The sequence below is a fragment of the Phaenicophaeus curvirostris genome, chromosome 19 (assembly GCF_032191515.1).
Source record: "Phaenicophaeus curvirostris isolate KB17595 chromosome 19, BPBGC_Pcur_1.0, whole genome shotgun sequence".
Taxonomy (NCBI): Eukaryota; Metazoa; Chordata; class Aves; order Cuculiformes; family Cuculidae; genus Phaenicophaeus; species Phaenicophaeus curvirostris.
Genome location: NC_091410.1, coordinates 8,072,564 through 8,100,529, shown reverse-complemented (window position 1 = coordinate 8,100,529; position 27,966 = coordinate 8,072,564). Strand labels below are relative to the sequence as shown.

At 52.7% G+C, this 27,966-nt stretch overlaps 2 protein-coding genes across 3 annotated transcripts; one reads left to right on the top strand and one right to left on the bottom strand.

The window, feature by feature from the left end:
* On the bottom strand, nucleotides 1-21,192 carry PGS1 (phosphatidylglycerophosphate synthase 1). Of its 2 annotated transcripts, XM_069872942.1 has the most exons (10): nucleotides 21,018-21,192; nucleotides 15,356-15,545; nucleotides 14,183-14,260; nucleotides 13,390-13,489; nucleotides 12,521-12,710; nucleotides 11,998-12,176; nucleotides 10,533-11,066; nucleotides 6,239-6,387; nucleotides 3,778-3,920; nucleotides 1-1,625 (listed from the first exon to the last, which is right to left on the bottom strand). In XM_069872942.1, exons 1-9 carry the CDS (start codon nucleotides 21,182-21,184, stop codon nucleotides 3,801-3,803), a joined length of 1,707 nt encoding a protein of 568 aa, XP_069729043.1. In that variant the 5' UTR covers nucleotides 21,185-21,192; the 3' UTR covers nucleotides 1-1,625; nucleotides 3,778-3,800. The 2 variants fall into 2 exon arrangements, with proteins under 2 accessions (XP_069729043.1, XP_069729045.1); XM_069872944.1 differs by lacking the exons at nucleotides 1-1,625; nucleotides 3,778-3,920; nucleotides 6,239-6,387 and adding an exon at nucleotides 8,391-8,525.
* A 2,381-nt stretch (nucleotides 21,193-23,573) lies between these two features.
* On the top strand, nucleotides 23,574-26,376 carry SOCS3 (suppressor of cytokine signaling 3). The gene is made up of 2 exons (XM_069872562.1): nucleotides 23,574-23,658; nucleotides 24,565-26,376. The coding sequence occupies exon 2, from the start codon at nucleotides 24,632-24,634 to the stop codon at nucleotides 25,259-25,261; it is 630 nt and encodes a 209-aa protein (XP_069728663.1). The 5' UTR covers nucleotides 23,574-23,658; nucleotides 24,565-24,631; the 3' UTR covers nucleotides 25,262-26,376.
* The last annotated feature ends 1,590 nt before the right edge of the window (nucleotides 26,377-27,966 follow it).

The following is a 27,966-nucleotide window of genomic DNA, read 5'->3' as shown; positions in this document are numbered from 1 at the left end:
TACAGTGGTTAACTGGTTTATTTTTCAGTATTAATTTAAGCAGTTTGAAGTACCTGCAATGCTGGGTTACCCCAAGAGTGAGAGCAGAAGGTTGAAATGGGTTCACCAGTAGAGTATATCACTGTTTCAAAAGAACATTAGCTAACCCCCTCATAACGTTATATGTCTCAGAAGAAAAAAAATCTTTTAATAAAACCATCTATTTAAAGGGTGGCTTTGTTATAAAAAAAAAAAGTAATGGCAGTATTTACTGCAATCCAGATTAATGGATTAAGTTTCATTGCTGCAGTGGAATCTGCTAGTTATTCATCACAGACCACCTCCATCCTAGTCTCCCCCTCCAGAATATGATTTGAAGCTCTTGTTGGGCACAGGGAAGCATCAGCAATTTGTCGTATTGTATCTCAAAGCAGTACCCTGCTGCTCTGAGGCCATGCCTCACTCAAGCATTCTGCTGGTTTTATTCTCCAGGAACTGGATATGTAGACAATGGACTTTGTGCTGCCTGCAATGGTGCAGCTGGGTGGATTCTTCAATCCCCAGCCCTTCCTCACTGCTATCACGCAGTCCATGGCCAGAAAAATCAAACGGCCACTGGACAACATGTCTTTCAGTGCAAAGGACCACGAAAAAACACGAGGATGTAACAGCTCCACCCAGGGAAAGCTCCTATGTACGTGGCCTTATTCATGGAAGGTAAAAGACTGCACCTTTTCTGAGATGTTTCAGACGCTGAGAAAGCGCAGCTCAGCCTCAAGAACTGCAAACTGAGCGGGTGGTGGCACTCACTGGCTGATCAGAATTTGTACCGCTTCTGCAAAAGCTCCAAGCCGTGAAGCCTTAATTCTGCGCTGACGCTGGAGACGCCAGCTGAGGGCAGCACCCACCCAGCTCACAAACAGAAACTGCTTTTCAGAAAGTCAGGCTGCATATTGCAAACCGAGGACTGCGCTGTCTGAAGCTCCGTGGTCCTAGAGAATAAACAGATTCCACTCTTATTTGATGTGTGAGTAAGACAAACCAGGGAACACAGAACCTAAAATAATAACTGTTAAAAAATGAGGAGGAATGAGCTGGCAGCTCCGAAGGGGTCCACTGAGAGCACAGATCACACGGGACAGCCATTGTGGTTCCCACCACCGCCAAGTTCTCCCTTTGACTATACAACTTCCAGGCAAACCCGTGTTGAAGGGATGAGTGGGGACAGAATCTATTTAGAGATCCCACACACAGTAAGGCAAACCGCATTCACGAGTCACAGCGAGATGATAAAATGAGAGCCTTGATGACTACAAGGCCCTGGCTACCCAATCTTCACTCTCTGTCCTCGACTGTGCTGCCAGAATAACTCTAATAACTCTTCCTGCCCATGAGTAGTTAGGAAAACAGCCCCCTCCAAGTGAAAAAGCTGTTGGGTAGCTGGTACCCTGACAGCTCCACATATTGTAGGCGCTTGATAGGACATCCCTTCTGGGGTGATCGCAGACGCTCGACTGAAGGAGTTGTCATCCACGATGCCACTCATTTCCATCAGAGCCATCCCTGTGGACCTCATGGACACCAAGAACGTCTACAAATGTCCTAAGACATGGATGCAAGGTCCCGCCTGTGTCTGGTTCTTTAACCTAAAGACAAAACAGAAAGATGCTAAGCGGACCTTTGCCACTGTTGCAATGGAAAACAGCAAAGGCTTTTACTTGCAAAAAACCTCAAATCAGCATAGTGCAGACTACGAATGATTGTAGCAGAATTATTTTAGCGAAGTAGCACTGAAATCATCGCTGGAACTGCAGTCCTGTGGAGACCATGCTTAAAATACATGGTGTTTCTCATGACAGATACCAGTTTTCCATTGGTGGTTTCTGATAAAGCACTGGTTGAGCGCCAGACCCTCAAAGGAAGCCAAACAGAACAACTGCATGAAACTACTCAGACTCCTTTCCTTCTCATAGCTCTCTGGCTTCCCACAGCTGTTTGATTGCTGAGTGCTAACTGTGAGCAGAAATTCATCAAGCCTGTGCACAACAGATTCCTGCATGGAAGCACGGATCTGTTCAGACCAAGTAGAAGAAGAAAGGTGCAGATTTGTCCCAGAGATAATCCGAGGGCTGGAGCACCTCCCTCCCGTGTGAGGACGGGCAGAGGGAGTTGGAGTTGTTCAGTCTGGAGAAGAGAAGGCTGCAAGGAGACCCTAGAGCAGCTTCCAGTACTGAAAGGGGCTCCAGGAAATCTGGGAAGGGGCTCTTGATCAGGGAGGGCAGGGATATGATTTTAAGCTGAAAGAGGAAATGTTTACATAAGATGTTAAGAAGAAATGTTTTGCTGTGAGGGTGGAGAAGCCCTAGCCCAGGTTGCACAAAGATGTGGTGGCTGCCCCATCCCTGGGGGCGTTCAAGGCAGGTTGGATGGGCCTTGGGCAGCCTGATCCAGGGGGAGGCGTCCCTGACCACGGCAGGGAGTTGGAACTGGATGAGCTTTAAGGTCCCTTCCAACCTAAACTGTTCTATGATCCTCCCAAACATCAACCTGTACAACCCAGAGAAGTCCAGCTGTAAACAGATCTCTTTTAAGTTTGCTTCTTCCCATTTCCAGGTTACAGAATCTATTGTTTCATTTGTATCAGCAGTTAACACCTATTAGGGCGATTAGATCTGCTCTGGCTACCCTATGGAAACTAATGCCTGTTGCTTTAGCATAAAATAGTTCACCAAAATCCCACCCCGTGAAATACCTGGAGAATTAGTTCTAAAACACAGCTGCATAAAACTGCCTTCCCAGCCAGTGGGAAGAAAAGCCACAGGGGGAGACAAGTAGAGCTGCTTGTTTCTTCATAAACTAGAAGCATTTAGAACAAGTTACTATCAAGCCTAACATCTACCTTCAGGCTTTTCAGCTGCCAGAATTCCTTTTGTTGGCAATAAAAGCTCAGAACACACCTCACAGGCACCACCAGCGAAACTCAGCGGGGCAGCCCAAGCCTGCGCTCCAGCACATTGCTACCTGCCTTCCAAACCAACTTCTTTGCAAGGCACACATTAGGGTTTGGGCTTCCCCTTCAACAAATAACATCCAACAATCACACTGGCACCAGATGTGCTCTCACACCCTCTCCACAGTTCAGGGAAGACACTCCCAACACATCTGAACACAAAGGAGCCAGAGATATTTCTGTAAATAAAATGGATGTGTGAATGCTCATCAACAAGGACACACTTAGGTGTCAACAGCAGGGACTGTGCACAGCACAAACAAAGCCCAAGAGCAACTCCATGAAGCTCAGAAGGGCTCCAGTTACCAGGCAGTTGAATAGCCAGAAAAATCCAGGACTCTTCGCACAGCAGAGAAGTGAGAACTGCCGCTATTAACCAACATCTAGAAGGCTAAAGCAAAGCACTGATCAGATGAAGAGAAAACAAAACATTTTCAACACTCCAACAGTGTTTTCTATCAGTTGACCAAGATAAACTAAACACAGTCCCTCTTCACAAAACTCTGAAAGGGACATTTCGAAAATGGAAGTTTTATTTCAGTGTGTGGGAAATACCCTTGTGTGTGGTGTTCTCTTTCATTGCCCCTTCCAGAAATTCTAGTAGATGAAACCCAATATAACCCTTGAGCAATGATTCCAGTCAGTGGCAACTACCCCAGAAGAAAAGAGAGATGCCTGGTTTTTCCCCACAGCATCTATTTCCATTATCTCTTTCTTCCACATGATAAAGAGCACTTCACTGCAGTCCCTGCAATGTAAATTCCCCGTAAGAATGGCAGAAAACTCACCCAAAGCAGCAACTTTTCTTCTTTCAAAAGAAATTCTTGATCAGAGGTGTTACCAGCTTCACCCACAGTTTCACATAACGATTTGGCTGCTCAAATGTTGATGATGAGACAACACCTGAGCAGAGGTAGAGCTGCTCCTGCTCCTGTACAGGGAAAGAAACATCCCACCAGTAAATCCTAAGTGTTACATTACAGAACCGCCTTTAAGAAAAGTGAATTCTCAGACAAAACTGGACATGGATTCTGCCAAAAAGGGTGCATCATTTCTCCCACCAGCCTGAACAGAGAAGCCTCATTCCTCACAGCACAATTAAGCCACCAAGGAGCTCGCACAGGATCTGTCCTTCACACCACCCGCCACAAGATCTTTCCATGACAATCTGTGCACTGAGTAACTGAACCTCAAGAATTAGAAATTTAAACTCTACAAAGAGCAAAGCTCTGCCTTTTTGTGCCCCACAGTTGCAAAAGAGATGTCTCAGTTTCAGAAAAATTCTAAATCCCTCACTGTAATTGCCAGAAAAGGAAACCTGACCATAATCTCAAGAGAGTGGCTTACGCAGCTCTTTCTAGACACAGCTCAAGCACTGTGTTTTCAAATGAACATGCAGTCATGATTTCAGCTCAATTACCAGAAACACTTAGGCTTCTTCAGTGTGTACACAATGCTGCCGAAGGAGGAAATGAACCATCGCAATGATAACACGCGCCTCTATTGCACGTGAAAGCAGCTGTTTGATCAAAGGCAGAAGCAGTTTTCTTATCCAAGTCAGTTGGGTTTCTAGATTTGCACGCAATCAAGGAGCAGACATCTACTATCAGCCTGTCCATAATCTCTTTTTCATTAGCTAAGCTGCCACAAACAGCAGAAAACACTCTGCGCTGTTTAAATTCAGGGTGGAACAGGGAAGCAGGAGCCAGGCATTGGAAAGTAACACCAAAAAGATGAAACAACAACAGAATGAAGATGTTTTGTGCCAAATCAGTCTAATTTTAGAAACTTGAAATGCCCCTAAAGCCACAGTCAGCCCTGCTATGCAGGTTCTGCACCATGGTCAGCTGATGCAGTGTGGTTGTCTGGTCACTGGAAGCAGGACTGGTTCTCTCAATCGAAGCTCAGTCCATTCAGCAGAGCAGCCAGGCATCCAAACTACTCAAATTTCTTCCCAAAACTCATTGTGCATTTTTAAAATGGAACTGAATGTGACATTGGCAAAGTGATTCCATGGCAGCCGACCAGTAATGTATTAAAGTCTTCTAAAGAAAGATCACAGAACAGTAAACAAACAGCCAATCCCAAAACCAGCTTCCAGCAAATGGGAATGGTTTAAAGCCCTTTAAATTACATCACTGTTTGAGAAAATTCCCTTGTCATATTTTCATTGATTCTCCCCTTCCATTAGAAACAAGGAGAGGCAAGATATGAATTGAAATATTCAAGCAATTCTTCCAGTAATAGAATTGGTTTTGATTAGATATGCTCTGACTCATCCTGCAGAACAGCCCTGATGCAATAGGGCAATTCCCATTGATCTTGAAGACAATTGTGCCGCCTTATGCCAGGATTTAACTTAACAGGATACATTTTGAGATCCCCAAGCCACACACAGAGGCAACAAACCAATTTGCTTTGTATTGGAGCGCTCTATGAGAAATTACTGGGGACAATGTCAGCTCCAGCAGAGGGTACAGAGTCGAGACAGCTGGAGAACCAGACAGGATTTAGAGATGAAGCAGAAGTGCTGAGCAGTCCAAGCTGCCTAATTAAAAAACACAAAACCTGCGACGCTGAACATTAAGAACTACTGAAAAATGTTTGTGTCAAGATGGTATAATGCCATATCATTATTATAGATTAGATTATGTCAAATAACTTCCTGGGCAACCCAGCCAACCCAGAAATGTTTCTCTTGTAGAAACTAAAGATCCCCCGCCTTGTTCATCTCCTCAGCCTGTGGGCAGCCACCCAGAAGCTGACTGACTGGCAGTTATACTCCTACAAAGGATTTTCCAAATGCCTGAGAAGCAAAATCCTCCACAAGTCCAAGATTAGCAAACCACAGGGCCTGACCTCATTACCCCAGAGCACGGTGCTACCTCGGCAATGCCCAAATGTTGGGGACAGGCCCGAGAACATGCTGCGTGATCAGCGAGCAGGAGAGTCAGCAGATCCTCTCTGAACGCTGCGTCTCTAAGCATCCAGTGCCTGAGCACTCCAAATACTCGAGTTCACTGGGGACACATGTTCTTTCCCGTTATGGCCTCCATTTCCCAGAAACAAGCATTTGCAGCAGGCATCTCATCAATAGTCACTTAACTGACAGTTCCCCAAGACTCCCTATGCTCAAGAAGGTTTTGAATTATTGTAGCTGTAGGGTTTTATTACAACTGCGTCATCAGCATTCCCTGTGTGACCAAGATGCACAACATCCTGGTTATCTCCTTGGAATCAGCCACTTACCTGATGGAGCTGCTGCTGCAAAGCTTTATTTTCAGTCACTATCGCAACCTGAGCTTCCAAGTCACGATGAACGGAGCGATATCCAAAATTAGGAGAGCCAATCAAGGTCAGGCAGGGAAGATCGCTTCCTGCCAGGTACAGCCAGAGGCCTGCAGGAAAAACAGGAGAAGAAAGGAAGCATGGCAGACAAGGGAAATGACTGGGGTGCCAATCACACAATCACTTCACTTCAAATGAACTAAACACATTCAACTACAGTAAGAGACCCCAACACAAAGCAAGTTTCCTTGCAGTGGGTCTAGCACGTTCTGTAAAGCTTTGTGTGCATCTTAGGGTTCCCTTGTGCAGCTTCCAGTGTCCAAACTGGGCTCTAAGGGGGCTGCAGCACACTCAGTGCCACCCTAGGGATGTGTTCTTAAGAACATAAACACACTGCACGGCAGGGCCCCAAACCAATCCAGAACGAGTTGCTACTGATGAATTAGAGGTCGTTTTGCGCCACAGCATCTCTCAGCAATGCTGAAATAAGACAAGCAGGTTTCCAGTGAAGTAGAACCTACACTGAGGAACAGAGCAGCGGGCAGAGAGGCCAGGCCTGACCCAGTTAGTTCCAGAATGGGAAGGGGAGCGGTTGCAAGGTGAGTAACCCCTTCCCCGAGACTCCCCAGGAGAGTGAGACGAAGAGGCATCTCCCTGCTCTGACAGGTGGATTCACATGAAATAGAGACTCATAACAGCATGGATTATTACACCCACTCACTTCCTGAGGAGCCACCCGAAGGTGAAATCAAACTCTTACTAGGGTGCTAGACTCCAAGTCCCCTCCCCACTGCAGCTCACACACAGCCTTGCCAGAGCAACAACGGGAGTAAGCGTGATACAACCCAGGGCTGGGTTTGAAAGCGCAAGGTGGAAACACCACTGTGCTATTCTCCGGCACAGCCCTGCGGCACGGCAGAGAAGAACAGCTAGGGATGCCACAGGAGAGCCAGGACTACTGCTAAGGGGATTCTACTCAGCCATTCGCTGGGTACAAATGGACCCGAGAAGTGTTTGTCCTCCACTTAGCAAGAAACTATGGTTGGACTCAATGATCCGATGGGTCTTTTCCAACCTGGTGATTCTACGATTCTATGAAACAAGCACTTAGCACAGTCTTGGGCAGGTCCCTGAGAGATGGCTTCTCCCTGCTGCAAGTCACACGGACTACAACAAAGAAACCGTAGCGTAAAAACCACCTCGTCCTTAAAATAGAAGCAGGTTTCCTAACTCAGCCCCAGAGCAGTTCCAAGAATGCCTTGAGTAAGAAGCTGCCGATTCACCGCTGGTTCCTGTAACCTCCTCCCCACCCCCACAGCGCACAGGCTCTGCAGCTTCGCTGCCTCTTTCAGTTACACCTCCTGGCTGAGCTGGTACTTGCCATAACCCAGCAGCACACAGTGAGCTTGGTGACCCTCAAGAAGGACCCAAGCAGCGTGGAGACCCTGCAAGCTCTGCCACAGGCTGCATGATGCCCCAGCAAGGCTCCCAGCAGCCGGACAGAGCTCTGCCCTGCAGCAGCTACCAGGAACACACTGCCTTGCTTTTCCAAGCAGTCACGCAGCAGCTTTAAATCTTTTACGGTGTCTCTGGCTTTATGGCTACCTGGCAGGATCTGCTCAAACAGTGACTCACCTTTCCAGAAAGGGGAAGCGTGGTTTTCCAGCTCTCATTCACGAGCAGTAATGCAGGTTTATCTCAGAGCAAACAGCCACCTGCCCAGCATTCCTGTCACTTCCATGGAAGGGACCCTTAATCCTACAGGGTGTACCTGTGTCACCCACATCACCGCACCCAGAAATCCAACCCAAGACAGGCGGATGTGCAGCGCTGCAGGTAGGCTCCGCGATGTTACACTCATGAAAGCCTCTGAAATTGCAAAGGTTTGCATCTCCCACTCACACATGCACAATAGCCGCCAGTGCTCCAAACGCACCTAAGGACAGGAGTAACCCTGGTGGGAATACACACCGCGGGAAGTTGAGCATGAGGATGCAAAAGGTTTTAAGAGGAGCTGGAAGGGTTTACAAAACAGCAGCCACAGCGTTTGGTGTAAATCATCTAGATCCTCGAGGAGACTAAAGGATATCTTTCCTCTTAACCCAGAGAGGAAGCACTAACAGGCACGGTTTGCTGCCAGGGATCTCACGTCCTCTTCCAGGACTGTACAACTGCTCTCCATCTGTCTCCAGGGTTTCCTCCTGTTCCCTCTCCTGCCCCAACCTCTGTCACACAGACTGCGTGATTCCTGCAGAAGGAAACAGGGTGAATCAAATGTGTGCCAGAGGGCAGAGCTGCCAGAGAAGGGAGCTACGAGCTGATCCTTCCAGAGGAAACGGAAAAAAACCATCGCCAGCTGTCCCTTCTGCCAAGCACAGGAGCTGCTGACCTCCCGAGTCTTGTATCCCTCTCTTAAAGAGAGCATCACACAGCAGACAGAGCCCAAAGCACTTCCACAAGAAGGCACACTTGGCCCAAGAAAGGATTGACTGCTACACACGCTTTGGTAGCACAGAAAAGGAGCCCAGGCCTTCCAAGCTCAATCCATGCCAAACCACTAAATCCCTCACAGAGTCAGCAGTGCCCAGCAAGAGGAGGAACCTGCGAACCACAGATGACTTGAGCCTGTGCTTCCTGGAAGACAGACCTCACACAACTTCCCAGCCAGGCAGGCACCTCTTTCAGACTGCTCTGAGATAAGGGTTTTACCACCCTGGAGTTACCGACCTCACTGCAGGAGGGGCAACGTGCTCCTTAGAAAGGATTGCAGTTTCGACACAGAGGCAGCCTAGTTAACACTCGTGTGTTTGCTTTGGTCAAGAGAAGGACTACTCAGCAGCTTTCCCACCCTGCCACCTCTGAGCTGCCTTCTGAACAGCCCTGTAAGAAGCAGGGCAGAGAGGCATTCCCACATGCACTGGACAGCCAGTCTCAGTCTCCCTCAACAACCAACAGGAGAGCTATGGAACAGGAACAGGCTAGAAACCAGGGGCTGCATCCTTCCAGCCCCCAAATCAGACACGTGCCCCTCCGTACACTGTATAATCAGCTGGGGAGGGAGCAGGGAATGTTAACTAGTGCTGGATTGGGTACTGCTTACGGAAACGGAGCTGTCCTGGGGAGCAGAGCCACCATAAGTGACAGAGCAACATGGGCCAGAGCTCTGCCTGCCAAATACAAGAGTAAAAGAAGATGCTGCAGAACACAAAGATGTCTCAGCTCAGCCGAAGGCTGTGCCTGACCTGGAGACCAAAGCGTTTTGGGAGGTGTTCTACAGGTGCACCTCCACATGGAAAGATTGTAGGAATCCAGATATTTATAAAGTGTCACTGCATCAGAGTTCACAAAAGAAATCCTCAATTAAGTAGACTTCTAAACTATTTACGTTATTAAAGTCTACTCACAAGCAATAAAATGCTTACTACTGTGTATAAGGTAAGAGAACGTAGGAGTCAAGGACTGCACTTTCTGGAAGGAAAATTCAGAGAGACAACCAGCCAGGGGAAAAGATACCGGCTTTGCCCAACGTGGCACTGGGCCTGGGAAAGCTGGACACAGTCTATAAAGCAAGACAGAGTCCATGGTCTTCCACAGAAGACCACGATGGCAGGATTAATTCATTTTGTTTCTCCTTAACTATGTTTGTTAAGCAATATTCATTTCTCAGCAACTTCCCCTCTGGCTGCCTCAGCTCCCAGAAGGCACATGGGAGCGTTTGTTCACTTTCCTGTATGCTGTGAAGAGACACTGGTACAAATTCCTCAACACCTGGATCATCCCCACAAAGAGCAGCTGCCAAGAGAATGCGGTATCCAGGACCACTGGAGAGTCACCACTAGCGAGTTCCCTTCGTGTTTCCGCCACAGATCTGCCCTGGGGTCCCTGACAGTCATCGCTTCTTGTTGTTGGAACTGGCAAGAGGGATACAAGAAACTGAATCACAACTGTTACTGCCATTGTAAACACATCCAGATGCTTCCTTTGCTTTCCCATCAAGTTTCACATCGAGACAGCGCTTCGCTGTCAGCACAGGATGCTAAAATCTCTGGGACTATACTTGGATCAGGCAAGACACAGCTTAGCATGGTTGTCCTGAGTGATCCAAACCTTCCAGGTTTATACAAGCAAGATGTCTGCACCTCGGATGAGTACTCTGGAGGGAAGTCTAGACTCATCAAGCCATCCCCTCACTGGTTGCGCAACCCAGATATGCACAAGACTCTGAACAAGTCCTCCTGGGAAACAGCCACCTTACCTTTGGCATGGAATGTCCACCCAGCCCGGGAGTATTCCTGCAGCTGGACCCGCTCCTGTTGGTGAAGGCAGCAGACTTCGCTGTAAAACTGGCGTTCAATGTAAACATAGGCGGCGGGGATGGCACCCGCCACCCCTTTGGCACCAAAAAACCCATTCACCTCCGGTGAGGCCAGAAGAATCCGGTACTCCGCCCTAGTGCCCAGAATGAGGTCCATGTACGCTTGTGTCAGGTTGAAGTAGCCGGTAGTAAGGTATATCCTGGCATCCCGTTCAGCCTCCGTCAGCAGCGTCTCTGTCACCAGCTCATCTATCCGAATACCAAACGGTTTCATTTGGATTAAGGGATAGATCCAGGTGTCTGGTTCTGGTTTCAGATCCCCAGATACTCGAGAGCCTTGCTGGGGTAACAAGGAGCTGCCTTGTTGGCTGCTGTGGAAAGTCTTTGCATGAAGGAGTTCCTGTCGTGTCCTGGCAGAGTTGATCACCTCCATGACTCTCCGATTTGCTGTCTCACAGTAAACCACCTTGTCCCCTGCAGGAAAACCACAAGAGATCACGTTTGAGACCAAAAGGCACAGAGCTACATACACTTAGATTCTATTGCAAGAAAAAACACTGACGGGACACCAATAGCAGAACAAAAAGGAACTAACACAGGGAATAAAGTTGTGTGTCCTTTAAGTCTCAAAACCAGATATTTTTACCATTAGCAAAGCTGTTAGAGAAGAAAAACATTCAGCTTTAAGAGGCGTAAGAGCTCTGACTAGCATCAGCTGGAAAAATCCACTGAGAAATGAAAAGGCCAGAGTAAAGCTAAAATGGGAACCAAGAATGAACTGGAACGTACAAAATGAACTACTGCCCCCAGACCAAGCTTATGTCACAAAAGAGAGCACGAGGCCAAGAAAAAAACTTCTCCTGATGCAATCAGCCTGACAGATGGATGCCCTTCTCTGCCCACTCCAGCACTGGTTCTCAGTCTGCTGAATTCAATATTCATTTGATTCCCAGAATACACTCCGCTATAAAGTATTAATTACCAAAAATAGCACTACATTCATGAAACTTTCAGAATATGTACAAACAGAACATGTAGCATTATAAACACAAACATCAAAAATAGAAAGAACCTCTCAAGGAATACAAGTCCTTGAAGGTCATAAATAGCAGAATTACGAAGAAGCAAGGAAGTAGTTATGGAGAAACTTTTAGACTTCAGTTTCTGCCAGGTCAGCTGGCAATAGCCACCATGCTAAGAACACTCTGACAGATCCAGTCTCAAAACTCCATCAATCTTGATTTTATTAAGGGATGGGACAGAAATGGGACATCCCGCAGCCTGCAAACAATGGGCAGACACTCAGCAATTCAAACAGATGGAGTTCAAGCCATCCTTAACGCTGGCTGTATCACTCCCTTCCTCTGGATCACACCATCCACCAAAGAAGACAACTCCCTCCTACCTTGGTACGGGTGTTCCATCCCCTCCATCATCTGGACGGTATCATCTCGCTGTAATTGCAGCGACACATCTCCAATCGCGTCCACTAGCTCCGTGAAGAAGTCTGCAATCTCAGGAGAGTCCTGCAGGAGAACATAGCGGTCCTGACGATTGGTGAAGTACAAATCACTCAGGTTTGCGCTGGGAGAGAAAGAGAAGAGTTGAGTTCAGGAACAGAGCACAGGCATGTGGTCCTGAACAGCCCAGCCCAGGTCACAGATCTCGCTCTGTGTATAACTGGACTCAGGCACAAAGTGGTCATTTCCTTCTGAATCACAAGAAAGCCTTCTTTTTTACTTTGACTCTCACTTTCACACGAGAATCCCTTGTGGAAGAGCTGTGGTTGCTCTTCCATCTCAGAAAAGCATTGATATGGAAAGATCAGATGTCAATCATGAAGTTCAGGTAACAGAGGCAGCACGCATACCCTGTCCCAAAACCTCGGCTAAATGAACCATGGAAGGGCCTGAAGAGGCAGGACTCACCCGCTCAGGATCACATTATCATCAAAGAGATAGACTTTGATGTGCTGCAGACCAATGGTCTCATTAAAACGCTCCGGAATCAGGAGCCGGAGAAGTCCACGCAGGTTTGGAGTGTGGAAGAGGGACACGCGGACTTGCTCGGGGAATCGCTGCAGCAGTGGAATCAGCATGGTTCGAGAATTCTTCCTACCTGGGAGACAAGGGGAGTTTCACAGACAAGATCCCACCAGACAGCGGATACATTGCTGCATGGCACCACAGCTCCTCGGCTGGAAGCTGGTTACAGAAGGAGCACACATCTCATCTGCCAGCACTTAAAACATTTCCCTTTTCCCTTTTTTTAAATCACTTTCATTTGCACTGTGTCAATATTGAAACTGGCATCAAGGACTGCAAGCTCTTTGATGAATGGGCCTTGGAAACAGTCACCAAGCAGGTCTGGCACCACTCAAGCTTCTTAATCAAGACACACCTAGTACCAGTAACATATGCTACAAAGAGGTTCCAGAACAGTTTCTGGTTAAGCGGGAATTGTTAGCAGTAGTAGTACATATTCTTTTGTATTTTCATCTTTAAAGGACCGTGGTGAATAAGGACAAATGCACTGACATGTGAACTAAGCAAACCAGAAAGCACAGAGCAAAGTCTGGCCCTTCTTCCTTCCGTGTTTTCAGAATAAAACAACTGCTCAGGCTGAAGATTTTCTGGGAATAACCAGTTATTGGTATTACAAAAGGCCAGTTTCAAAAAGTACATGATTTAAGCAAGTAAATCTAGTTGGTCAAGACAGTCCCTCTCTGAAACAACTGTTTATCCAGCCTAGCTGTAAAATAAGCCTTTGAAATAAGCAAAGCCCCATTAATACCTACCCCGAGATCCCCTGGTGTAATCAAGAAGAATGGAAACTCGGAGGTTGGGCGATCCTTCTGTTTGCAGTGATTTCTCCAGTGTTTCTTCTAGGCAATCCACCTGCAGAGAGAAATTTCTCTACTCATTACAGACAGCAAGAAAAGCTTTTTACGGAAAGCGTTCAGCAGCCAGGAGGCCACTGGCCAGGAAAGCTTCCACACCCCAGTACGAGCCTTTCCTGCTCATGCAAAACACTGCTGGTTTAGACTCTGCATCTGTCAGGCTGCCATCCTACTCTATCAGCCTAAAGCAATACATGAAAGGGCATCAATTTTACATGTGCACATTCTTCAAGCCTCTGAGCAGCAATTAATTTTAGCAGAAAAAGTCCCAACATCGTTCCCAAATCACACATTTGCATTAGCAAAGAGGAATCTCGGTGGGAGTTCACAAATGTTGCAGAGGCAGTTTCATTCCTTAACTACAAGGCTGTTCCTCACTTGCAAATTCAAGCCCAGACAAAGCCAGGCAAAAAACCCTTTGCGGGATTCTGTCTGCCTTTATCCTGCTGTGGAACATGCATTCCAACAGAAGAGACTGGCCAAGGTCAGGCCTCTCCCTCAGGTCTGATGTAAGGCTTTTGTTTCCAGAGGGTAGGGTGGGAAACAAAAGGTTAACATGAAGGAAAATTGCTCTCTGTCTTAAACGCAGAAAGCTAACACTGCATCTGTGCACTGTACAAGGAGCAAAAAACAGCACTCCAGCCTTACAACTTCAGTCACGGTCCCCTTCCCAAATCCTTTCCATACTCACCAGCTCCTGTTCAAGGAGCCCCGTTCCCAGGTAGAGCGAAGCCATTACCACTCGCTGCTTGGCTGTTTTTATCTGCACCTGGGAGGAGCAGAAAACAAGTTCAGTTTCATCTCTTTGTGATCACTTAGAACTAACGATCCAGACCACAGAGGAGCTGTGCTTCCCCAAGGAGAATCCCATTAGCCAAATTACAGCACCGATCCTTGTAGAAGGAAAGACACAAGGATAAGACACTGATAACAGATGTAAAACACACAGGTCTGCACAGAGAACACCAGCACCACTGCTGCATCCAAAAATCACAGAAGAAATCAATACTTTCTGGAAGACTGAGGAACACGATCCCTGCCACTAAAACTGCTACACACAGGAGCAGTTACCATGTGCCAGTTGCAGTGCTGGGACTGTATCGGTACCAGCAATCCCAGTTTGCATTCTGCAACTGTTTTCATCCTCTGTACCCCATTCCGTGAATGAGGGATGCTAGAGACCTTCCTTTACAGAGTTCCTCCTCCCTGTTCTGAGCACTGAGGCCACAGGGGGCATGGCTGCTGCCTTCTGGCCCACTCAAGCCATCTTCTCCAGCAGTTGCCCACGGTGATCAGGATCCCATCTCAGAAGTACTGAACCTACTTTAAATACGCACTGCGAAAACATTCAAGTAACCGAGCTCAGCAAAGAAATCCTCCCTTCAGCCCTCCTGCTTTCCCAAGAGATGTGGTGTTACAAGACTCTTCGGCAGGGAGTGAGGAGCTGTGCCTGTTCTGTACTGCAGAGAGGAGGCGGCCAAGGGGCCAATCTGACAGCAGCTGGGAGAGCAGTTGCAAAGATGACAGAGCCAAACTCTTCTTGGCAATTACAGCTGAGCAACAGCCACAAACAGCTTTGGAAAGCTCAAGGCTGACACCAGAAAAACACTGTAAACTCTGAAGATGGCACAGTGCTGGAACTGCTCATCCAGAGGCAGAACCTCCACCCCCAGCGTTTTCAAGACTCAGCTGGGCAAAGCCTGTCTGACCTGATCCAGTGGTGACAACAACCCTGTTCCAAGGAGGATGTTGGGACTGGTAACCTGCGGGTGCTCCTTACTAACAACTTTTCCAGGATTCTTCATGTCCACTGCAGCTCCCAGCTCCCCAAAGGCATTCCCATAGCTTGGAACCTGCAACTCACCTTCAAGAGTTCATAGAATTCAGCTGGGGATGACAGCACCTTGACATGCGAGCTGGAGATCCCAAACTCTGGAACCAGATTCCTGATCCACTGGAACCTGTGCGCTCCTTCTGGACAGAGGGAACAAGGCGGGGCTGTGATCACAGGAACAGGAGGGGTGAGCAACGGGGCCAGAAGAAGCCATGATGACCTGTGAAAAGAAAGATGGAGAAATGCTGGGTGATGGAGTCTTTGCATCCCAAAAACAGCTACAAGCAGGTAAGGAAAGAGCTGCAACCAGGGCCAACACATTGTAGGAAACCCAAAATGACAAGAATGCCTTTCCCTTTCCACTATCCCAGCTGAATCACCAAAGCCATATCTAGAAATGTTAAAACACAAGAAAATGGTGGAAGAACAGCTCTGAACATCATAAGCTTCTTTCCCTAACTGGCAGGGGAGGTGAGAGGAAACTTGTCTCCAAGCAGAACAGGAACACTGGAAAGGAAACGGCCTGGAAGCTGAAGAAACCGAGGCAGTGAACTCTCCCAGACACCCATATGAGCTGTCTGGCAGTGCCACTGTGGTACAGTTACCCCTGTCAGCAGTCACTTTGGAATCGCCTTTATCACATGCATCAGCTTTGCCACAGTCAACAGGCACTTTCAGTTCTCAGCCGGGCCAAAGATCAGTTGTTTCTATTTCAGGTAAAGACATTTTAAAAAAATCATACTGCTCTAAAAGTTCCTCAACAAAACAGAGAAATACAGGAAGCTCCTTGGAAAAGAAATCTCAGAAGAGATTTAATTCCTTTGAAGTCACTTAGGGAAGAAATGAACTCACTGCTAGCAGTCACGCTTTGGAGGGGACAAGAAGCAAATGGCATCTTTTCTTCCCTGAAGGCCTCATACGCAAGGATTCATCAGGCCATACAACAGCCCCTGGGGGGAGTTTGTCCACATGACAAAACCACAGTGTAGCACAAGCAGCAGCAGCAGCTCCCACAAGATCCAGGAATCCATGAGCTGGGGGCTGAACTACACCCCAAAGCTGACAGGAAACGCTCTGGTCTGCGAATCCTGCTTGCAGGAGCCAAGCTTGCTGTCAAGACAGAACCAAAGTGGTTGGTCTCATCCCAGGGGAACGCTGGTCCCCAGGGCCAAGAAGCAGCCACCGCCTCGTTCCCTGTTCTGCTGCCTCTGCCACCAACGCACACCAAGCAGAAACTCGGTTGTGACCTTTACCAGAACTCGTTACGAGGAACTTTTAGGTTTTACCACAATCCAAAGCCCAAATGATCACAGATTCCAGGAAGATGACTTCACTCCTTTGCTTCCTGATAAAGCTCTGGATCTTCACAAAGTTTCCCAACACCCCTACGCAGAAGCCAGGCAGTTTGCAGTCGCACTTCCTGGAAAATCCACCAGTTTGTCACCAACTATTCATCGCAACAGAAACCTGAGTCAATTTGTGTAAGAATTCCTAGGATGGCATTTTTCATCGGATCATGTGGCTCAGGCTCAGACTCGATAGCTAGAAGTTACACAGATCACCAGCTGCACCCAAAACTGCTACTTTAAAAATCACAGAATCATTAAGGTTGGAAAGACCTCTGAGATCATCCAGTCCAACTGTCAGCCCAACACTCCCATGCCTACTAAACCATGTCCCAAAGTGCCACAGGGCTACACGCTTTTTGAACACCTCCAGGGATGGGGACCCCACCGCTTCCCTGGGCAGCCTCTACCAGTGCTTCACCACTCCTTCAGTAAATAATTTTTTCCTAATATCCAGCCAAACTTCCCCTGGTGCAACTTGAGGCCATTGCCTCTCATCCTATCACTCGTTCCTTGGGAGGAGAGCAGCACCCACCTCACCAAAACCTCCTTTCAGGATGATGTAGAGAGCAATGAGGTCTCCTCTCAGCCTCCTTTTCTCCAGACTAAACAGCCCCAGTTCCCTCAGCTGCTTCCAGCCCTGGTCTCCAAACCTTGCCCCAGCTCCATTCCCCTTCTCTGGATGTGCTCCAGCCCTTCAATGTCTTTCTTGCACTGAGGGGCCCAAAACTGAACCCAGGATTTGAGATGAGGCCTCACCAAGTACAGGGGGACAATCCCATCCCTACTGCTGCTGGCCACATCGTGGCTGATCCAAGCCAGGTTCCTGTTGGCCTTTCTGGACACTTGGACCACTGCTGGCTCATGTTCAGCTGACCAGCACCCCCAGATCCTTTTCCATCAGACAGCTTTCCAGCCACTCTTCCCCAAGCTGGGAGCATTGCAAGGGGTTGTTGTGGCCCAGGTAAAGGACCCAACGCTGAGCCTTCTTGAACACCATACAATTGGCCTCAGCCCATGGATCCAGCCTGTCCAGGTCCCTCTGCAGAGCCTTTCTGCCCTCCAGAAGATCAACACTCCTGCCTAGCTTAGTGTCATCTGCAAACTGACTGAGGGAGCACTCAATCCTCTCATCTAGATCGTTGATATTGAACAGCACTGGTTCAACATGGAGCTGTGGGGACACTGTTTGCAACCAGCTTCCAACTGGATTTAACACTATTCACCACAAAAGTTTGGGCCAGGCCATCCAGAAAGCTTTTTACCCAAAGTAGAAGAGTATAAAAGTACAAAGCACGTGGCTTGCAGCTCAATCACACAGCCAGGCCTGTAGCCCAGCCCTCCAGACTATGAGTTACATTCCCTGGAATTAGTCCCACGGAGGTAACAGTGGCAAATTTTATGATAACAATTAATCAGCAAGAGGAGATAAATATTTTCCATGTTAGTCCATGGGCCAGTCCTGGCTAGTTACACTTCCAGAAGCCAGTTCTGTGGCCAAGAAGCTACTTTTTAGCAAAGAATGTAAAAACCACACAACACAGCTGAACACTGGCCTCCTGGGCTGGCAGGGCGTGCATCAGGCAGTCCTCTCCCAGTGCTGCTGAGGGAGTAAAATCGATCCACACCCCCCAGCATGATTTGGGTTGAACCTCCAAGTTAATTCTATGCTGAGCCCTCCCCGTACCCATCACTCCTTGTAGATGGAGAGTGAGGAATAGGAGAGCCCAGACAATTTTCAGGAGTCTGCTCCCGGATCTTACTCAAGGGAGTAGGAAAAGGAATGAACTAATATCTGTACTCTAGATTTCTCACTGCTAACACAATTCAGAACAGCTACACTGCTTGTGCTCTTAATCCAAGACTGACATTTTAGAACTTATTTAGCACTGAGAGCCTTAGGTTTTTATAATTTTCAAAGAAATCAGTGCTTTACTCCAGCCAACAGTAAAAACAGCACAGTAACCGCCCACTGGAGTGGCGGCTTCTTCCCACTGGTGATTGAAAACGGCTGGAGTGACTCTCCAGGTACAATGCAGTCCTTCCGGCCGTACACACGACAGGCACAGACCACACAGCGCTGTGAAGAAATCATCAAAACTCCATCCTTCCACAAAGCAGCTTTCAGAGAAACAGCAAACGGGGCCAGGGGGGAGCCCTGCCCACGCACTCCACATCATCGTGTTAACCAGAAAGAGAAAACAGAACTAAAAGGAGCCACCTCTAATCCTTTCTGCGCAAAAAGTTGACTCTAAATATAAATGAGGGATTTTTTAATGGGCATTCTATTTTTAAAAGCTGTGGTTTTGGTATACAAAGTCATGATGGAGCTGAAACGCTCCTATTCTCTGTAAAACCTCCTCTGCCGAACGAGAGGTGAAGTGAAACTGCGGGATAAGGCAACATCCTTTCACCACGCAGATGTCACCGCACAGGGGATCTACGCACTGCTCCGCTTTCAATTCAGCTGTCCCTTTACCAGGCTCTGTCTAGTAATTTATCTACGCTCAAAACCAAGGTTTATATCAAAAGAGAAGCTGAGAAAGCATCTCCTTGGCTTTAGCAGGAAAACTGAGCAGAAGAGGGGCTGACACCAGGCTCTGAGGCATCAGCACAGAGGCCTGCAGCACAGCTGCTGCCTGGGGAAGAAATGAAGGCTTGCTGTGGCACCAGAAATGCTGTCTGTACAAAACCATGTTTAAGTTATACAGAAGGTTATAACAGGCAGCGTAAAAGCAAAAACAAGACATAGAATCCTCCCAGCTCCCGCCTACTGAGCGCAGCACAAATGGGTGCCTAAAGCTAGGGGGAAAGCCCTTTATAGGCTCCTCCAAAGCATTTTGTTTGCTCCCTTCTGAAGCCAGGATGTGGTCCCATGAAAGACAATCACCTTCATTTACCAATGGTGCCTTTCCAGCACAAACCATGCTCTGGATTGTACCACCCCACAAATGCAGCAGCAAAATCATCACAGTAGCACCACGGTGAAAACCACAGAATCACAGAATGGTTTGGATTGGAAGGAATCTTAAAGCCCATCCAGTTCCAAGCCCCTGTCCTGGCCAGGGACAACTGGATCAGGCTGCTGAAAGCCCCATCCAACCTGGCCTTGAGCACCCCCACTTCTCGGGGCAACCTGGGCCAGGGCTTCCCCATCCTCACAGCAAAACATTTCGTCCTAATGTCTAATCTCAATCCCCCTCTTTCAGCTCAAAACTGTTCCCCCTTGTCCTGTCCCTGCACTCAGTGATCAAGAGCCCCTCCCCAGCTTTCCTAGAGCCCCTTCTGGTACTGGAAGCTGCTCTAAGGTCTCCCCACAGCCTTCTCTTCTCCAGGTCGAACAACCCCAACTCGCAGCCTGGCCTCGTATGGAAGGTGCTCCAGCCCTTGGATCATCTTTGTGGCCACCTCTGGACCTGCTCCAACAGATCAATGTCCCTCCTGTGTTGAGGACTCCAAAACTTAATCCAGGGCTCCTGGTGGGGTCTCACCAGAGCAGAGGGGGAGAATCCCCTCCTTTGCCCTGCTGGTCATGGTTGGCTTTCTGGGCTGTGAAGCTGTTGAGGGAAGCATGTCTGAGGAAAGACTGACTGGAAGAAGCACAGTGTGAGGCTGAGGCTGTGCACTCCCTTTGGCATGGCAGGTGGGTAGTCTTGGTGCCAAGCACGGCAGATCTGCCTCCCACAGCTGCACCCTCCCCACACTCTTCACTCTGTGGGGAAGGAGAACAGGGAAAAGGAGAGTGCAGGCAATTTTCAGGAGCCAGCTCCTGGATCCCACTCAGGGGAGACATCAGGAAGAGGAACGAAGACCCACTCCTTCCCACAGTTCAGACCCATTCAATGTGACGGTGAAACACTCTGTGGGAATTCACTGGCTCCAGCATGACATTGCCTGCTGGTGGAGAGTGCAGCCTCATCTCCTTCACCTCTCCAAAGCCAGGGGAAGCCCCAGCACAGCTGGGATCCAGACCCAGGCTCGCCTCCGTTCTACTGGGGTGGGGAGGATCCAACCTTTCCACAGACAATCACGCCACAGCCTGTACAGCCCTCGTGGCAGCCAAGGTGGGAAGCAATCCTTGGCAAACAAGAGCGTCACTTGGCACCTGAGCCACAGGAGGATAACAGCGACGCTGAAACGAGAAGACAGAGCCCAGATCCTCTCCTAAGCGTGAAAGGCGAGCGAGAGCAGCCAGAGCCCCCGAGACAAGCGCGGGGGGAGCCGGCGTGGGCCCAGGCCTCACCGAGGCCCGGTGGCCGGTCCACCACGGGGCCAGGGCTCCCACGGAACTGAGGGGTCCGGTCCCTCCCGCCCCTCGGGCGCGCTGTGAGCGCGGCGGTCGTTACCTGCGGGCGCGTCGGTCGCGGCCGCGGGACAGGCGGTCGGAGAGGCGGCCGAGGAGCGCTACCAGCCCGAGGCGGCCCCGCGGCAGCCAGGCCGACAGCCGCCGCCACAGCGCCGCGCCCCCCGCCGCCATCAACGCCGCGCGCCTTCCGCTTCCGCCCGCCGCCATGGCGACGGCGCCCGGCGACCGCTTCCGCTTCCTGTCCCACCCCCCCCCCTACAGCGCGGAGAGAGCGCAAGCCCCACTGTGCGAAACCACGCCCCCTGTGCCTTTGGCCACGCCCCCTGCGCCTTGGCCACGCCCCCTCCCGGCGGGCCGTGTCCATTGCCGCGACAAATCTGTGAGGCCACGCCCCCTTTTTGGCCACGCCCCCTTCTGATGTCCCCATTCTCACCCATTACAGCGACCTACGAATAGGCCACGCCCCCTTTCTATTGACCACGCCCCCTTCTGGCCTCCCCATTCTCATCATTGCGGCCCCCTACGATTAGGCCACGCCCCCTTCGTTGGCCACGCCCCCTGCGCGGGGTCCGGACCCGCCGGGCACCGGGAGCGGCCCCGGGAGCGGCTCGGGGACCTAGACGCTCGCCGCCCCCGCGGGGTCCCGGGAGGGGCCGCCCGCCCTGCGCCTCCCCTGCGGCCGTTCGCGTGGCGGGGAGGCCGGTTCCCGCAGTCCCGCTTCCCAGAAACGCGGCTCTTCATCCCTGCCCGGCAACCGCGGCGCCTCCCGGGAGAAACGAGCCGTTCCAGGACAAACCGGGGCGGGGGGGGGTTGCCAGGCCGGGCACAGGGCTCTCTGCTCGGCCGCAGCGCGAGCCCAGGAAAAGGGGTGAGTGGGAGAAGGGAATCCCATCGGGATGAGGGGCACCCAGCTAGGGATGGAGGAGCATCCAGCTAAGGATCCACCAAGAGTGGAGAGGACCCAGGCTGGGGTGGAGGGACACCCAGCTAAGGATCCAGCTAAGAATGCAGAGGACCCAGCCTGGAATGAAGGGACACCCAGCCTGGGATGGGGGGACACGCAGCTAAAGATCCGGCTAAGAATGGAGAGGACCCAGCTAAGGATGGAGGGACATCTAGCCTGGGATGGAGGGACACACAGCTAAGGATCCAGCTAAGAATGGAAAGTATCCAGCCTGGGACAGAGGAAGACCCAGCCTGGGATGGAGGGACACCAGGCCTGGGACAGAGGGACACCCAGCTAAAGATCCAGCTAAGAATGGAGAGGACCCAGCTTGGGATGGAGGGACACCCAGCCTGGAACAGGGGGACACCCATCCTGGGATGGGGGGACATGCAGCTAAGGATCCACTAAGAATAGAGGGGACCCAGCTAAGGATGGAGGGACACCCAGCCAGGGCTGGAAGTCCCCAGCTCCTCGGCTTCACAGTGGCTCCCACCGCCTGCCCAAGCACCCACCATGTGAAGCACCACGGGCTCCTGGGCCAGCACTGACCCCAACCACAAGCACCATCAGAGCCCTCGAAGGGCACGGCCAGGAGCGGGGCTGCTGGCCTGGCTGGCTCCTGGGAGCCCCAGGGAAGGTTTCCTGCCTTGTTGTCCCCTAGATGTGTCCATCCAGGCTCTTCCCCACAGGTCTCCTGGGAAGTGCAGAGACACCCTGGCCCCCATACTTGGAATAAATGCTGGTGTCACGGGGACATTGGCTCTGCTGCCGCGCTCCGTGGCCACACGAGCAGCCTCTCCTCCAGATCCAGTTCTCCCCAGCAGAGACGGGGAGGGGGTCGCCGGTGCCCTCCCGGGATCTCCTGAGTTGGACCGGCATCGCTGGAGCCAGGGCTATTCCCCCAACCTGGGGGGCGCCAGCATCGCTTTCTACCCCTCCCGGGACCCCGGCATCCCCCGTGCCCATGCTAACCCCCTCCCGGGGGGGGCACGGCATCCTCTCCTCTCCTCCCGGGGGGCACGGGCATCATCTCCTCCCGGGGGGCACGAGCATCCTCTCCTCCTCCCAGGGGGAACGGTCATCCTCTCGTCCCCATCTCGGGGGACACGAGCATCCTCTCCTCTCCTCCTGGGGGGCACCAGCACCGTCTCCTCCTCCCGGGGGGCACAGGCATCATCTCCTCTCCTCCCGGGGGACACGGGCATCCTCTCCTCCTGGGGGGCAAGGGCATCATCTCCTCCTCCCGGGAGGCACGAGCATCCTCTCCTCCCGGGGGCACGGGCATCCTCTCCTCCTGGGGGGCACCGGCACCCTCTCCTCCTCCCGGGGGGCACGGGCATCCTCTCCCCCTCCCGCGGGGGGCTCGGGGATCCTCTCCTCCCAGGGGGGCACGGGCATCCCCGGGGCGGGCAGGGGGTGCCCGGGGCTGCCCCCACTCCTGGTTTCTCGCCGTGGGGCGGGGCAGGGGGGCGCTCCGCGGCCGGGACTGTTCTCTTCTTAGAAGGAAGGATCGCGGCGGCAGCGGGCGGGGCGGTCGCGCTGCCCGGAATGGGCCGGCGGCGGCTGGCGACGGGCCGGCCCGGGCGGGGCGGCGGGCGGGCGCCGGCAGCCTTACAAGAAGCCGCGCAGTTCCAGGAACCCGAGGGCGGGCTCTGAGCCCGCTATAAGAAGCCTCCCCGGGCCGCCCCGGCAGCTCCCGCCGCCGCCCGCCGCCACGCACCGGCCCCCGCAGCAGGTACCGCACGGGAACCGGGGATGCCGGGGTCCGGGACGGGGAGGAAGGGATGCTGGTGCCTTAAGGAGAGGGATAACGCGGGCTCCGGGGATGTCGGGGTCCCGGGAGCGGGAGGAGGGGATGCTGGTGCCTTAAGGAGAGGGATAACACGGGCTCCGGGGATGCCGGTGTCCCGGGAGGGGGGAGGAAGGGATGCCGGTGCCCCCCGGGAAGGGGATAAGCCGGGCTCCAGGGATGCCGATGCCCCGAGAAGGGGAGGAAGGGGGATGTTGGTGCCTTAAGAAGAGAGATAACATGAGCTCCGGGGATGCCGGTGCCCCACGGGAAGGGGATAGCCCGGGCTCCGGGGCTGCCCGTGTCTCGGGAGAGGGAGAACCTGAGCTCCGGTGATGCTGGTCCCCGCTAGGAGGGTGATAGCCCGGGCTCCGGGGCTGCCGGTGACCCTGGAGAGGGAGGCAAGGGTGCCGGTGCCTCTCCAAGAAGGACATATCCTGGGATCCGGGGATGCCGGTGCGCCCGGAGGGCGAGGAAGGGATGCCGGTGCCCCCCGGGAGAGACAAAGCCTGAGCACCGGGGGTGCCGGTGTCCCGGGAGGGGGGTAGCCGGGGATCCCGGTGCCCCACGGTGAGGCTGGTTGGTAGGGATGCCGGGGCTCTGGGACGGCGAGAACCAGAGACCGGGGATGCTGGTGCCCCCAGAGTGAGATAACCGGGGATGCTGGTGCCCTCCAGCGAGGGAATAGCCGGGGTCGGTGGATGCCGGTGCCCCGGAGGGCAGCGTGGTAGCCCGGGACTGGGATGCTGGCAGCCCAGGATGGCGATGGCCCAGGACCGGGGATGCCGGTACTCCCGGGAAGGGAGAGCTGGGGATTTGGGGTACCGGGGCTCATCGCACTCTCTGCCGCAGGTGATGGTGTAGCAGCCGCTGCTCCCGGCAGCAGCACCCCGAGCGCGCAAAGCTGGCTCCGTGCGCCATGGTCACCCACAGCAAGTTCCCCGCCACCGGGATGAGCCGCCCCCTCGACACCAGCCTGCGCCTCAAGACGTTCAGCTCCAAGAGCGAGTACCAGCTGGTGGTGAACACCGTGCGCAAGCTGCAGGAAAGCGGCTTCTACTGGAGCACGGTGACAGGCGGCGAGGCCAACCTGCTGCTCAGCGCCGAGCCGGCTGGCACCTTCCTCATCAGGGACAGCTCGGACCAGCGGCACTTCTTCACCCTCAGCGTAAAGACGGAGCTGGGCACCAAGAACCTGCGCATCCAGTGCGAGGGTGGCAGCTTCTCCTTGCAGAGCGACCCTCGCAGCAGCCAGCCCGTGCCTCGCTTCGACTGCGTGCTCAAGCTGGTCCATCACTACATGCCACCCGCTCCCTGTGCCGTCCCCGAGCAGGCGGGGGGGACCATACACTCGAAGCGCACCTACTACATTTACTCCGGGGGCGAAAAGATCCCCCTGGTGCTGAGCCGCCCGCTCTCCTCCAGCGTCTCCACCCTGCAACACCTCTGCCGCAAGACCGTCAACGGGCACCTGGACTCCTACGAGAAGATGACTCAGCTGCCAGCTCCCATCAAGGAGTTCCTGGACCAGTACGATGCCCCCCTCTAAGGGGACGATGCGGTGATGTTACACGCTACAAGCACAAGAGCAGGGGACAGGCACAACGCTGCGCCAGGACTCGCAGGACATGCCGTGCCTCTCCCTCTGGGAAGGAAAAGAGGGGGACTGGGGCGAGGTGCCAGCAGAGCCTGGCACCCTTTGTGCTGGGGGATGCCCCCCCCTAGGAAGCGCAACACCCCCTCTCCGCAGGGAAGGAGACTGCTCCGATCGGACTGTGGATGTTACAGTGCGCCCAGTGTGGGGTTCAGCAAAATCCTCATGGGCTCGAGCAGCCGGGGTGTGCGCCCCAAGAGCCACATTCCCGCTGCCGCAGCGGGTATCGTGGAGAGAGCCCCTTTCTGCCACCAGAGAATGGAAAGCACTGGAGTCCAGCTAGTGCCTGAGCGCTTTTCCTCGGTTTTAAGGGGAAAGTGGTTTTTGCCCGTACTGTACTTTACCTCTTGCTGCCTCCTTGTGGGTGGAAGCTCCTTTCACGCCAGGCCCCGCGCTTGGAGGTCTCTGCCATTTTTTCTCCTCGTTGCCATTTTTCGGGGGACTAAGCCTTAATATTCTCCCTGTCCCGTGGTCTGGGTTACTGCACATCGTTTGGTGTTGCTGCGCGATGATGGTCCCGGTGACGTGCCGCAAAGCCAGAGGGGCAACGACGCATCCTGACACCGCTGAGCATCCCACACAACCCTCTCTGCGAGGAGCAGAGGGACCTGGTGCTGCCGCTGGACCGTTAATCGCACCCCACCTCCACCCAGCCGCTCCCTGCAGACCCTGGCCACTAATCCTCAGGGACACCGATTCCCGCAGGAACGTGGCAGGAGGATTCCCTGGAGTGCGTCATCTTCCCTGGAGAAGCGGTTGGGTTTTTCCGGCGCTTTTTCTTTTATTTTTTTTTTTCTAACCAAAGGGATGTTTACAGGCCAACGTAAATCACTGTCTTTTATAAAGATTCCATCTTCACCTCCAGCCTCGAGGGCTGAGCAAAACCATGCTTGAAAATTCAACCAAACCAAAACTCAGATGAAACTTTGCACATATTTATATTTATATTCAGAAAGGAAACGTTTCCATAATTTATAATAAAGAGCACTATTTTTTAATGAAAAAAAAACCACTCGGATCTGGTTTCTTGTCTCCCTTGCACCCCCGAGGCCACACGGCCCCCCCGGCATGACGCACGTCCCTCCCCAGCCGCTGCCCTCGCTGTGACGCCGAGATAGTGTTTATACCACATAAATTCTGGTTTCCTGGAGCCGCTTTCCATGCTGGGGTGATCCCGCCGCGGTGACTCACAGCCCAGCCGTGCGTAAGTGCTGTCCCAGCGCTCAGGTATGTCTGAGCCCCGCGATGTGGTTCCATCGGCCGAGCTAAGCCTGGAGAGAAGACCCACTCCGGGCTTTGGGAAGGTGGTGCAGCCACGAACTAGCCCAGGATCGCAGTCGGTAGCCAAGGCTTGCCTGTGGCATGGCCACAAGCACAGCTTTGCATGCCATGTGCCACAGTGAGCTCGTCCAAGCTCCTGAGCACGGTTTCAGGAGGGGAAAGCGGAGATGGCACATGATGGGGTTGAAAACTAACAGGAACAGGGCACTGAGAGGTGCAGGGTTTGGAAAGGATTTCTGGTGTTTCCACTGTGAGCACAGTGGGCTTGGGAGAAGGGGGGTAAGCAGGAATGCTAAAATCCTGCTCGCACCCACGACATAGAGTGAGGGAAGCTCCTAGGAGGTGGCCAGGCTCCTGCAGCCCTACAGAGATCCTGGCAGCGAGGAGCGGGCGCCCAGCACCCTGTGTGCACAGCCTGGCATCGCGCCGGGCACTGTGTGCCGTGCTCAGGGAACACCAACTGCTGGGAAAAGGCTTCCCTTAGGCATCGCCCCGGAGCAGAGGGATGGTGAATGTGCCCGCTCGGCCCACAGACATGGTCTCCGTGACTATTTTGGTCTTGCTCTCCAGGCCGTGGCTCGCCGGCTGCCAGGAAGCGCGCGACCTGCCCGGGCACCCGCCGGAGCTATGTGAGGAATGTCCATGCGCAGCGGTGGCTGCCCGCCAGGCTCTGCCGAGACACATCCCTGATGTCAGGGCTCCCGGCAGCACCGGGGACTCCCATCCCAGTGCCAGGGCATGGGGTGGGAGCAGCACCGCGCGGCACAGCAGCCCCCTGGCCCGTGGGAAGCATCACCCTGTGGTCCTCGCGGCAGCTGCCGGGGCAACCTGGGGCATCACAGCTCTTGGGGAGAACGAGGCACAGCAGGGGATGGGGAACCACAGCCCTGGGGGTGCTCAGCACCCCCTTTTCTCCCTTTCCTTTTTCACAGCATCCCTGGTGCAGCCCTCTCCAACCCCCCACAGCTGGACCCCAGCCCTCCCACCCCAGCTCTGATGCTTCCCAGAAGGGCCCCAAGCCCCCGTTCCACCACCCAGGGGCCTCTTCCCTCCAGCTCCGGCCGCAGCGGTGCCGTAACCCACTGCTGAGTCGAGAGTCCGGGAAGCTCCGCCAGCCCCATGGGTTTCTTGGAATAAACCCAACCTCGCAGCAGCAGCAGCAGTGACGCAGCAGCCAGCGGGCAAATCCCTGCTGAAGGTTTCACAAACCTCTCGCCTTCTCCTGAAAACCCGAGCGGACTTGGCCCCTCGTTTCGTAAGCGGCTGATCGAGCGTGTCACAGGCAGCAAGTTCCCCTCTGCCCTGCGGCTGGGACTGTC